The following is a 12287-nucleotide window of genomic DNA, read 5'->3' on the forward strand; positions in this document are numbered from 1 at the left end:
GTTAGGATCCAGGGACTTCTGAGAAGACACTGTAGGAGGATTCCAGCAGTGGGCCTGGCTAAACTGGATGAGAGGACTCCCTTTCACAGAAAATGCCCCAACATCTTTACATAAATCACACAGGCTTATGGTAAGCAAATGCCCCAGCCAACACAGTACCTCAGCACAGAAGAAGAGTTGCAGCAGGAAGACTTCAGGGTCTGCAGCCAAAAACCCAGTTGATGGATTCCTTTGTCATGAAGATGTAAGTCAGGACTTTGAGAGGGATTTCTCAGCAAGGATTAACGAGGAAGGCTCCAGGCAAGAGTTTCTTTGCAGCTGGATGAGGCTCTGTGGTTTTGTCACCCTTTTCAGGAGCCAGAAGAAGACTAATTATCACCAGTCAGATTCTTGTCACTTGCAAGGTCCAGCACTGTAGTGAGGGGACTTTGCAGACTTCTTTCACGTCCCTGGACGTCCAGCAGGATGCCACCAAGGTTTCAGCGGTATTCGGAAGGCCATGTACTGCACGATGACTCGAGGTTCCAGGGTATTGGTGTATTGCAGACCCGCAGGGCCGTAGGTGGTATGGCTCAAAATGCTGGTCTTCTTGAGTCTAGTGAATTTCACCAGGCTCTGGGTCCGGCTGTTGTTTTCGGAGTCCCCAGGTCGCTTGGAAGGAAGGGTAACCACAGTCTCTGGTTACACAGCAGGTTCTCTGGCCGCTGGAAATACTCAGCCTCGTTTTCTTAATCTTCCTCTTCGGATTCAGGTCCAGTGATCGACTTGTCAGCAGCTTCCAGGTTCTGAGTTTTATCAGGAACTACAGCACAACTTCTGCATTCCCTCCCTGCATTTTACAGCAAGGGGCAGTCTGGCTGTCCAATTAGGCCAGCCAGTCCCCCAGTGGGAGGTTGTTCCTTTCAGGCAAGGTTAAAAACCAAAGGGCTGCAGAGTTCTGGATGAGTCCCTCGCTTCCTGCCTCTACAGAAAATTCTGGAGACTGGGTGGGGAATCCACAGGATTTCCGCCAAGACCAAACAGCCACTGAGGTTGTTCTCGCCTAGAATGGCAGGGAAAGCGCTTCGAAACAGCAAGCGTACAAGAAATGGCGACAAAAGGAGGAGCCCCCCATTTTAGCATAATGGTGGCCCTTCTGTGCATTACTGTGGCTGAATTAACAGCCTGCAAGTAATGGAGACTAAAAAGTCATAGAAGTAGTTACACTGCCATCAGCCATTCAAGGAAACTTGATATTATAACAAAATGTAAGCAAGTAAGTAAGAAAGCGGATACATTGTAACCCAGCAGCACTCCACATATGGTGGGATGTGCTGGCTCGCTATATAAAATGTAAGGGGGGGTTGAAATTCCCTCTTTACTACTTGGGACCTGTAGTACACCCACGTACATGAAGGAGAAATTAACTGGGGAGCCCATAGGGGCAACCCAGCCTTAGCCCAAAATTTGTAGGAAACTATAACATCAACCATACACGACGGAGTAACAAAAAAAGGCCAACCATAAAGAGTAAGACTAGGTGAGAGGGGGAAAACGATTCCCCTTCACCTAGGGACAAGGTGATATAGTTACCTAGTCGAAGCAAAATGTTCTGGGGTTGACACGGGTGAGGAAAATGTATCATTGATATGAAAATGTTACCCAACAGGGAAGTATCTGGGCTAAAAATGAATGTGCACAAATCGGAGGTGCTGAACCTCGCGTTGCTGCGGGGGCCCTGGAAGATGAGCAAGGGCGTTCCCCGTTCCAATGGGCGAAGAAAAAATTAAATACCCGGGGGGTCCATATAACGCAATACTTAGACAAACTGTATGAAGCAAACTACCCTAAACTACTCAGTACTCTTAAAAAAGAACCTGACGCTTGGGAACCCTCTGCATATATCTTGGATGGGGCGGATGGCCTCAATCAGAATGTTGACTTTCCCGCACTTCCTCTGCTACTTTCAGAACCTACCAATTTCTCTTCCCAGGAGATACTTTAGATCGCTCGAATGGCTTCTATCCACTTTCTTATGGAGTAATAAAAAACCGAGGGTGGCCCTACGGGTACTGATGGCACTGCGGAGTAAGGGAGTGGGGGGAGGCGGTACCAGACTTTAGACAATATTATCAGGCTGCCCAACTACGGGTACTGAAGAAGTGGCTGACGGGATGACAGTAAATTATGGGTGGGCATGGACAAAGCGCTGGTTGGGGCCCCCACTGGAAGGAGTGCTATGGCTAGCAAAGGGGGATCGACCAGCTAGTATGCAGGCATCCCAGATCACTGCACTGAGGGGATATCAACACTACCGGGCCCGTTCATGCCTCGATTTGGGAACCTACAATTCACTCCGGGGATGGATGTAGGGGCGTTTGGGAAATGGAAAGCATCAGGGTGTAAGAGACTCAGATATATTAAACAAGGCCAAGACATCAAATCCTTCGAGCAGTGTAAGCAGTCCTTCGGTCTCTCCGAGGGAGACAGGTTCCGATACTATCAGCTCAGGCACTGGGTGATGTAGACCCCCACCCCCTCAACATACAAGCTGCAAGTGGACAATTCACCTCATTTGAAAAATACATTACATCCAACTCTGGGGGACAAGCACCTAATTTCAGCTTGATACGCGATAATAGCTGAGGGGGCAATGAGGACGTCTTGGCCTTACATGAGCAAGTGGAAGAGAACGGTGTGACAGCAAATTACGTAGGAGGAATGGGAATTTCTGTGGAGCAAGATTTCCAAGCCTTAATTGGTCTATACAGTTGAGAGAAGCGTGGTAGAGGGGTCTCACCCAATGGCACTGCACCACGAAGAGGTTATGGGTCATGTACCCAGAGGCTTCTCCGGACTGCTGGAGATATAGCAAGGGGCGTGGTGAATGGGCACATATTTGGTGGTCCTGTCCTGGTATACCCCGCTTTTGGGAACAGTGTTGAATTTGGACCCATCGCCGGGGATGGTGGTTTACAAGCTAGCTCTATGGCGGGGGGAAACATTGACACACACATCTCAAGAGTGGTTCTCTAAGATATGGCACATTTTAGCACAGCATTCAGGGGGACTTGGTCAAATTCGGGAAGGATTGGGGATTGGTGCTGATGTACCTGCGGGAGGACTACCGGCTTCAAATGTGCCCGCAAAACCTACGGATCTTGGACATTGTCTGATGTTGCCGCCTTGGTCAAGATGTTGGGGACAAAGTTCTACTATTTGTGTGCTGGGGGGTGAGCAGCTCTGGGTAGGGGGGAGGGTAGGGTGAGGCAGTGGGCAGGGGTTAGGAGGAAATCACTGTCGTTTATAACTAAATATTAATAAACACATCTTTAAAAAAAAAAAGGTCTACAACCAGGTATGGGGCTCACATTTTGGGGTCAATAATAGGTTTGATCTTAACTGACAATTTGCTGTTTTTGTGATTGCACTATGTTTTGCTGCGTGTTCTGTTTTTCTTATTGCTTATTTTCATCTCCTACATATATGCGTGACCAAGAAAATAGAAGTGTATTTTCTTAAGTATAGTGATGTGGTGTTCTCTTTTATGGTGACTTTTAACTCTTCTTCCCTGATGGCTTTCTTTCTTCCTGAGTAAAGCCTATGGCTATGCTACAGCAACCATTGGAGAGGCTGGTCTTTCCTTTGGTGGCACACTGTTCTGCCATTATGTTAGATTATTACACAGCCCTCACCAGACGGTTCTGCAAAAATCTCGGACAATGAGGGACCCCCGGGGCCCACAGAAAATGTCAAGTCAGTAAAGTACCCTACCTATTCCCTTCACAGGTGCTTAAAGGTTTCACCATAGTAATAAAGGGGGCAAAGATGATGGGCAAACGTAGTTGTAGATTAAAATAAGTCTCAGTTCTACCTCACTGGTGCTGCCAAAGAAGCTTCAAACCCCAGAGAACACTGAGGAGACACCATTGACGAGCTCAGGTTGTCAAGCAGGTTTATGGCCAAAGGAAGTCAATGGCGACCTTCGATAGATGGGGGCCTGAAAAATATCAGCATCCAGGGACAGGTATTTAGAGCCCCAATTATAGGACATTTGGTTCAGCAATGGTGGGAGAAGCCAATTCAAACATAACTTCTTTTATAGGAATGGGAGAAGGCTCTGTGACCCTGTGACTTAAACCCTGAACTGGGATAAAGAGCTGGTACCCAGAATCTTGAGCCCTCGTAAGGTTATGATGCAGATAGACGAAAAAAAGAATGATGCATGTTCCCAGGAAGAGAACTCGCCAACCAGGACCAGAAGCAACAACGTGGAAGGCATCAGGAAGATGGAGGCACCCTACCAAAGAGATCCATAGTGCTAAAGGGGCAAGACTGGGCAGCTAGCAAACGATCACTGGTCTCACGATATGCGTAATTGATGGGAGAAACCCCAAACGGAGGTGAGGCTTAGCAATGGTTAACCCCCATTGTTTTATGAGAAGGAAGCCCCACCTCAAGACCCTACTTCAAGACTCTTGGTCTAGGTGGATTTACCATGGAAGCAGCACAGCAACTACCAAAAAACGGTCCTAGCACAGGATGCACAGTACAGCCAACAAGACTTACAAGGAGCAGCCCAACAAGGCATTCCAGCAGCCAAAGAAGAACCCAGGTGCAATGACAAAGGGGCATGAGTCCAGCCATTTTGGCCAAACATGGTCCTCAGAAGCAGCGGCTCATCTTTTTGGCAATGCTACAGCAATTCAGGTCAGTATCCGTGGAATGGAAAGGGTCTCCCCTAGATAAATGCATACACTCTGGCTGGCCTAAGCCAGCCCTCCAATCATACACCAGGCAAACACGCAGACTTTGGTGGCCAGCTAATCAGACTGTCCCTATAAAATGCCAAACACTAAAATACACTTAAACAGGATGTGTATCAGTCTGAGCTGGGGCAGATAGCCAGGCTAGGCCTTTTTTAACCACTCCCTGGAGGGTGCAGGGCTGGCCTTAAAGAGAGCCCACTTCAGCACCACTGCCAATTTGTCATACCTCAAGGTTCCAACAAAAAAAAGTGGTGGCCTAAATGAAAATGCATCTGGGACAGGGCTTCAAAAGTCTGTTAGTAACCCTACTTGGACATTGGACTATTAATGCAGTTAAAGTGGCTTCCCTTTGTGAAGCCCAAATGTAAGGTACAGCTGCCACCAGCCTACCCCCCAACATGCTTCTAGGCTGTTAGAATCCCCCTGGGATCAAATCCGAATGCTTGAAAAGCACCCCTCCCCTGGTAGCCATATGGCCTACTAAGGCAGCACATCACAACATGATTACAGTTACAGGAGACATCTGTAGAAGGCTCTCGGGCCACAAAAATTAAGTCAAAGATCCAGGAAAACCAGCAAAGAAAAAGCTTAGTTTAAGGGCCCCATTCTGTCATAACAGGTAAGCAACCCAAACACTCCAATCCCGATCAAGATGAAAAACCAGCTGAGGTAAGTCAGGGCTGTTTGGGTAAAGTGCTTTCCCCTTAGGTTTCAGCATTGGTAGTCCAGACATAAAGGGTACAGTGTGTTCTTCGTTGACAACTGTGACAGCTGGGTCTTGCGAAATGGTGGTTCCAGTCTCTGTCCGCAACATAATTGAATGGATCATCACTGGTCTGGATTTGGCTGTAGCTCAAGGAGGACTTTTTTGATGACTCCCATGATGATGGAGGACCCACTGGACACCTTGGACGCAAGCAATTGGAGTGACCCCTTACAGGGACTGTTGATACAAAGACAGAGGGCTAAAGCAAGTCTCCTCTTCTTGGTAGAGAGAGCAGCGATGTCCATGGCCCATGACGTGGATGCTTTGCAAGTTTCACACCACCATGTCCAGACGATAGGAAAAGTCCCAACATCCGAGGATCGTTGCCAGCTACAGGTGGACAACCTCACCTCTGCTGGACTCAGAACTGGATAGGTCAACCAGTTCAATGGAAGGTCTTCACTGTTAAATAGAGGGCAGAATCGCGCCTTGTGATGTGTGGCCTGACAGATGATGCCAGCAGCACCTCTCTTATGTCTCATGGCGTCTTTTGGATCCATGTCTCCAGTGCTCAACTGAAGAATGCCTCCAGATCCTCTCCTAATGTACAAATTCCTGTGCTGGGGGCCGCAGACCATCTATCGGAGCACCTGCTACATCCTAATCTCTGGACAACTGTCCACACCTGGACAGCCAGCTTTGGTACATTCATGGCCTAGGGTCCAGTTTGTATATTGCAGGGGCTCTACTATACCCAATCGGAACCCATTCCAAGCAAACAAAAGATGTCCATATCTAGCCACATCCTACCCAGGCATGTTGGGAAGATAGCCAGAAGGACAGTGTGTGAAGTATCGTGGGAATTGGTGACTTCTCCCCAGGGGGGGAGCCTTTTCCTATGGGGCTAGGGAGGTGAGCCTGTTACACAATACCCTCCTTAGTGGTAGAGGCAAGTGGGACCTCACTGGGAGGGACACGGACTCCCGTTCCGAAGAGGAACTCCCTAAGTCACTAACTCACAATCCATTGATAGTTCCGACTACGGGAAGAAGCCATGCAGAACAAGTTGATATTTGTTATTGCCATATAGAATCTGTGAAGAAATCTGAAAAACAGTACTCCACTGGTACTGAGACGAAGAAAACCAATGGAGTAATATCGATTGCTAATAGAACACAGAAGAAGGACTTTGACGTTGCACAAGGGAAGTCCCAAGGCAGCGTCATTGATGAAGCAGTAGTCCTGGGAGAGAGAGAAGCCCATGAGTTTGAAATCAGCTGTGCGAGTGAAGCTGGTGGAGAGAAGGATGCACAGTTTTCAAGTCGTGAAGAAAACTGGCGTCTGACCCGACCCCGTAGGAAAAGCGAACGTGTGTAATTCGAAGACCGAAGTCTATCGCGAGCTAGTTAACTCGAAGTGGTGGCGTGAACATGAGTCAGTCGATGGAGAAGTCCGATAGCGGCTCCCAGACCACTTACCAAATTGAGTGTCTCAGGTTAATTGATTTTGTTTATTAGAGTCTCTTGGTTCCCTTTTGTTTCTCTTTTTTTCAACAAAGCAGCAAGTGTACAAGGTCTGAGAGAAAAGTGGGAGAACCCCATTGATGAACTAGATGATTTGATAAAAATAGGCACCAAGAAGTATCTTCGACTAATTTATTAAAGTGAACTGTTGCATAGTTCAGCATACAGGAGAAGGGAGTCATTCTCCCGTGCCTTAGTTATTTTGTTAGTGATAGGGTAAGCATAGATTCGTTTTGTACTGGACAGATCTTTCTTTTGGGACTCACTGACGAGCACACTAGTTAGTTTGGTTAGGTTGGGAAATCCCATAACTTAGCGAAAGTCAGGCATTTTCTCTCTTTCTTTAAATAAAGTTTGAGTTCAAATGAAGACCCGATTCCTTGTCCTCCTGACCGGCGACAAATGTGAAGCACAAAGTCACAGCTTAAACAACATCGCCAGCCACTTTGGGCACTGTGTGTAGTGCACAAAATGCTGCAGTGTGTTATAAAAATAGAGGTGCACAGAAGGGCACCCAGAAATGGGGGGCGGGGAGTAGTAACTACTTTCCAACAGCCTGCCACTGTCTTTATTTACTATTAGAAAAATACCTATATTCCAAATACAATGGGAAATCAAGGTTTGCATTCATTGCTCTTCTTAAGGCAGGCAGTACACAATACACTTAAACGTGGGACTGGGTCTCTGTATAATGGTATCTTTAAGATTGGATCAGTACCTCATAACAAAATAAATTAAGCAAATGAGTAACGTATAAAAAGCCCTCAATGCTAAAAATCAAGTCCAAATCATTGTATAGTCCTGCTGCGGGTCGTATTGAAGTGGATGGAAAAACCGCATTTAGAACGTTTTCCTTACCAACTTACAGAAAATTGCATTACTAAATTAGGTTAAAAGTTTTGTAAAGGGAACGTTCGCCTCAAGAAGCATCGTGGCACTGAGACTCCGACCTCCAAGTGGAGAAAAAAAACAGCAACAGACTTGACTTGCAAATGTGACTTGCCGTAGAAATAGATGAGTTTTAAGTTTACACTTAAAAGCCAGATGTTCTCTGGTTAATCCTGACTTTAGTGTTGGTGTGTTTCAGGTGTGGCAGCCTGCATCAAGAAGGACCTCCCACCCCAACTTGATATGATCTACAGAATCGCAAAATGAGCTTAGCACATTGTCCGAGTGCGCTTGCTGGTCAGTATGGAGAGACTGTTTTCCAAGAATCCATGACCCTGCATAGATACTTTGTAAACCATGCACTGTCTCTTAAAAATCACTCTTTCCCGATCAGGCCACCAATGTAGAGCCTGCAACCCGGAGAAATGTTTTTTAAACCCCACTCAAAGCAAATTGCGTGCTGTGGCATTTTGGGTGATCTCTAGTCTGTGCAAAGTAGATGTTGAAAGATCCAAGAATATGGCATTGTTCCAAAATACTTGAAATAAACAAATTAACGAGTTGGACGCTGTGAGGAATGGCAATTAATCCTAAATTCTACACAGGGACCGAAGATGGATAAAAACCTATTTTGGAAATCTGACTAATGTGTTGTGTGAAAGAAAGCTAGAAAAGTCAAAAAGAAGGCCTAGATTACAAACTTGAGTAGAGGTAGAGGACAATGGCCGAATGATGGTGGCCATACATAACTATTTCTCCTGCCTTTGGGTCCTGTGAAGGCCTATTTAGTCTGGATGTATTACAGAGCAGGATTTTTGGCTTACAAAGATTGCACTTATGACTGTTATTCATCCAGCTTCCAACAGCCTGCACACAGCTTCTGAAACCCTCCAGTGTGGTTCCTGTGTTGTCACTCAAATAACATTTCAGGGTATTGTCAGCATACATGTAGAACATCAGACCGTGATTACTGATCAACAAGAGGCAGTAGATGTAGAATAAATAAAGGGGCTCAAAGGGATCACTGGCGAGCTCCACAATCAACTAGAACTGTTTTTAATTTGAAAGGGAGGGTCGGCTACTGTGCAACTATCCTGTTAAAAAGGACTGCAGCCAAGACAAAGCATCATCCTGAATCCCCATAGAATCGAGTTGACTCAGGAGGTTGCAATGATCAGAGTCGAAAGCAGCCGAAAGGTTTACAAGTGTAAGTGCCCCTACAACGCCCCTTTGACCAGCCTCCTGAGATCCCTAGCCGCCACATCCACAAACTGCGCTTTGACCAGGTCTGAACCCAACCTGCCCATCATCCATGAGCTAGATCCTCTAGAATGGGGGAGCTGAGCTGACACAACAGTCCACCAGCTTGCGCAGTAGGGAAGCATAGTGGTAAGGCAGAAATATGGGGTTCATCCATGTGAAGGTGGGGGGGACGTTCAATAAAGGGACCGCAAATATTGATCTAAATTCAACTAGAACATGTACTTCAGAAAACTGCATTTATAATGGCACATAAATCAGGAAAAATAATTTTGTTCTTCCTTAAACAAGTGAGTAAGTTAGGGGTCCTGAGATGAACCTGTAGGCCTCCTAGAAGCCATAACCTCCACAAGTTGATTTTCTGTAATTTGGCAAAAACGAGACACAACAGTACGTATATTAAAGTCTACATCATTGTCTTATGAGGGAAATATGTTTCCATGGGGACCACCCAAAGATGCCATGGTAATCAAAACTGATAACTCCATCAGATAGACACATAGCAGTGGTGGTGACATCAGGTGACTAGTAGATGGGGTATTTCAAAGTTCTGAAAAAATCCTCTCCAGTATCTATGGAATATTCTTAACAGAGAAAATGTTCAGAAAAATACTATTTTTTGCATTATTGATGCAGTTCTTAAAATTGTGATGTTCCACTCGGAGCAATTTGCTTCTCTGGACCTCTGGGGAGGGGGGGCGCGGGGTGGTTGAGCCACATAGTCCATGAAAGCAGCAATAAAATAGGAAACGTGAATCAGTTAAGGTGGATAACCCTGAAGAATTTTGTAAAACTCCAAGTAGCAGCCTTGTAGGGCTCATTACGTTAAAACCAGAGTCAAAACAGGCAGATGATTGTAGTGAGCAGAACACAAATGTTAGTGTGGAACACTGCATCCAGGATATCCTGCTTAAGCTTAAAATGGAAAGTTGTAAAAATAAAATAGGTTTTGTATTTTCAACACTTAAGAAGGTGTTATAGGTTGACTTGTTTATCCAATAACTCATTTTAAAAGAAAGAATACCATGACCATGTGTGGAATGATGAACAGTACTTATGTGAGGACTGTACCAGTAACTACAGATGTTAGTTTGACACCTGGTTCTCCATTGGGTATATTGGTTATGCCTGGGCGCAAAATGTGCTCTAGCCATTGGCTAGTGATAATAGATTTGTGATGAGTAAGAAATGTTGTGCTGTTTGTATGTAGATATTCGAGGTCAGTCGTGACTTTTTATGGCTGGCTAGTAGCTTGCAACTTGAAATTTTGCATCCTGGGCTATATGATTGACCCGTTTACAACCTTTTTGAATGCACTCTTTGCCAAATGCATTAGCAAAGGCGTTAGTTAATTTTGTTATTTTTGGGTGCAATTGACCCACTCAAAGTAAGCTCGACTCCCCATATACACATATAGGAAGACTATTCGAGACAGAATGCTGTTGGTAATTGATTGTTTTTATGTTGTGATTATCTTAATAGTTTGTAATTTGATCTTTATTGTTTTACAGATCCACTGCGTATCACTTTAATCCCAAACCTACCAATCCTAGCTTTCTCTGTCACTCTCTGGTGGAGCTATTGAACCAGATCAGTCCAACATTCAAAAGAAACTTTGCTGCCCTCCAGAAGAAAAGGTAACACTAAGATTCTGATTCTTTGTTTCATTGTGTCAAATTGATTGGGCCCAAGCGGTTCTTACCCCTTATATGATGGGAGTGCATTCAGTGCAATACCTTCTCTGAACCATGAGTGTTGGATTGTGAAAGCATTGGATCACTGGATTCTGCTTTTGCTGCTCATCTTGTGGCTACGTTTGGCTATATAGATTTGATCATAAACCCTTCGGTTTCATTGATGGTGTATTGGTTGAAGTTTACAACTAGGCCCCCTGGTTCAAATGTGAATTGCTTTTTTGTTCTTTTCCATTAAGGTTCCATGGCAACTGAAAGCCATGATTTATTTGTTCTCTCGTGCCTGACAAGTGGTGTCTCACATTTGATGTCTGCAAGGTGTTTACAACCTAAACCCTCGAGACTTGAGTCAAATAATGATAGATAAAAATGCCCCTTGATTAAACCCCCTCAACTCCAAAACCCACTGTCATGCAAGGATTTTGTTTATTTTTGTTTTTTATGATTAATACTTTTTACAACAATATTTTGTTAGATTACCACATAAATAATAAAAAACAGGAAACTGCATCAGTTAATCTTGCCAATCTGGGTACAAAAGTCAGCTCCTGGAAACACACAAGTCCTTGTAGTATTCATTTAGAATACGCACATTTCACATCAAACTTTGATATATGTTAATGCTACAGAAAGCAATAGGCGTACCGCTAATTTGGAATGGTGTGTTCCCATACTGCCACAGGAGATATCCACAATCGCACACATTACAGCTAAGCTATAACCCTGTCTTCTACAGTTTATGGTCGGGGTACGTTTGGGGTTTCCCCAAGAGAGTGCCCCTTTACATTTAATCAAGGACACTTCTGTATAAACCCCACTTACAGGATGTATATTCTCACCTACTTGCCTCACCTCCTTATGTCTGGTTATAAGCCCAATCATCCCATATCCAGATTAGTTATGTAGTCCTCATCAGCTGAGGGGAAATGATAATCTGTGCCCAAATGTTGCCCCATTCACCCCTTTCTCTCTCACCTTATATTATGCTAATAATGCCTCTTCCATGGTGACCCATTTTATTATGTCCCTCTGCCAGGTTGTATTTTTTATTTATTATAGTATAGTTCATCAAGACTTTTCACATACATAAATCACAATAGTAATACATTATACAATTTCATTCATTTATGCACAATCCACCTTAATTAATAATCATAAAAGTATCGAACATCAATTTTCCTAACATTATTTTTATTTTTTAAATGTATTTGCTTATACCGTGCCGACAGCCCGCAGGCATCCGGATGCCACAAAAACACACCAAGACATACAAATAAGATGGGACAATAGATATACATTAAGTGAATCCACAGTAAAGCTTTGGGGGGAGAGCAGAGAGGGAAAAATTATCCAAAAAGATGTGTTTTCAGTGCTTGCTTGAATAACCGTTCATTTTCCATAGCTGGGATAGTCACTGATAGAGTATTCCAAAAGGAGGAAGTGATGGCTGTAAAAGATCTGCCCAGAC

General features: G+C 44.6%; 1 protein-coding gene across 4 annotated transcripts in view; it reads left to right on the plus strand.

Annotated features, from left to right (window-relative positions):
• The window catches only part of CLUH (clustered mitochondria homolog), a 2231193-nt gene that overhangs the window by 786291 nt on the left and 1432615 nt on the right, over positions 1 to 12287 (plus strand). For all 4 annotated transcript variants that reach the window (XM_069615061.1, XM_069615063.1, XM_069615062.1 and 1 more), the window contains exon 7: positions 10637 to 10762. In XM_069615061.1, coding sequence (XP_069471162.1) covers positions 10637 to 10762 — 126 coding nt within the window. The remainder of the gene's footprint in view (positions 1 to 10636; positions 10763 to 12287) is intronic.

The sequence above is a fragment of the Ambystoma mexicanum genome, chromosome 9 (genome assembly GCF_040938575.1).
Source record: "Ambystoma mexicanum isolate Mex_15411 chromosome 9, UKY_AmexF1_1, whole genome shotgun sequence".
Lineage (NCBI taxonomy): Eukaryota > Metazoa > Chordata > Amphibia > Caudata > Ambystomatidae > Ambystoma > Ambystoma mexicanum.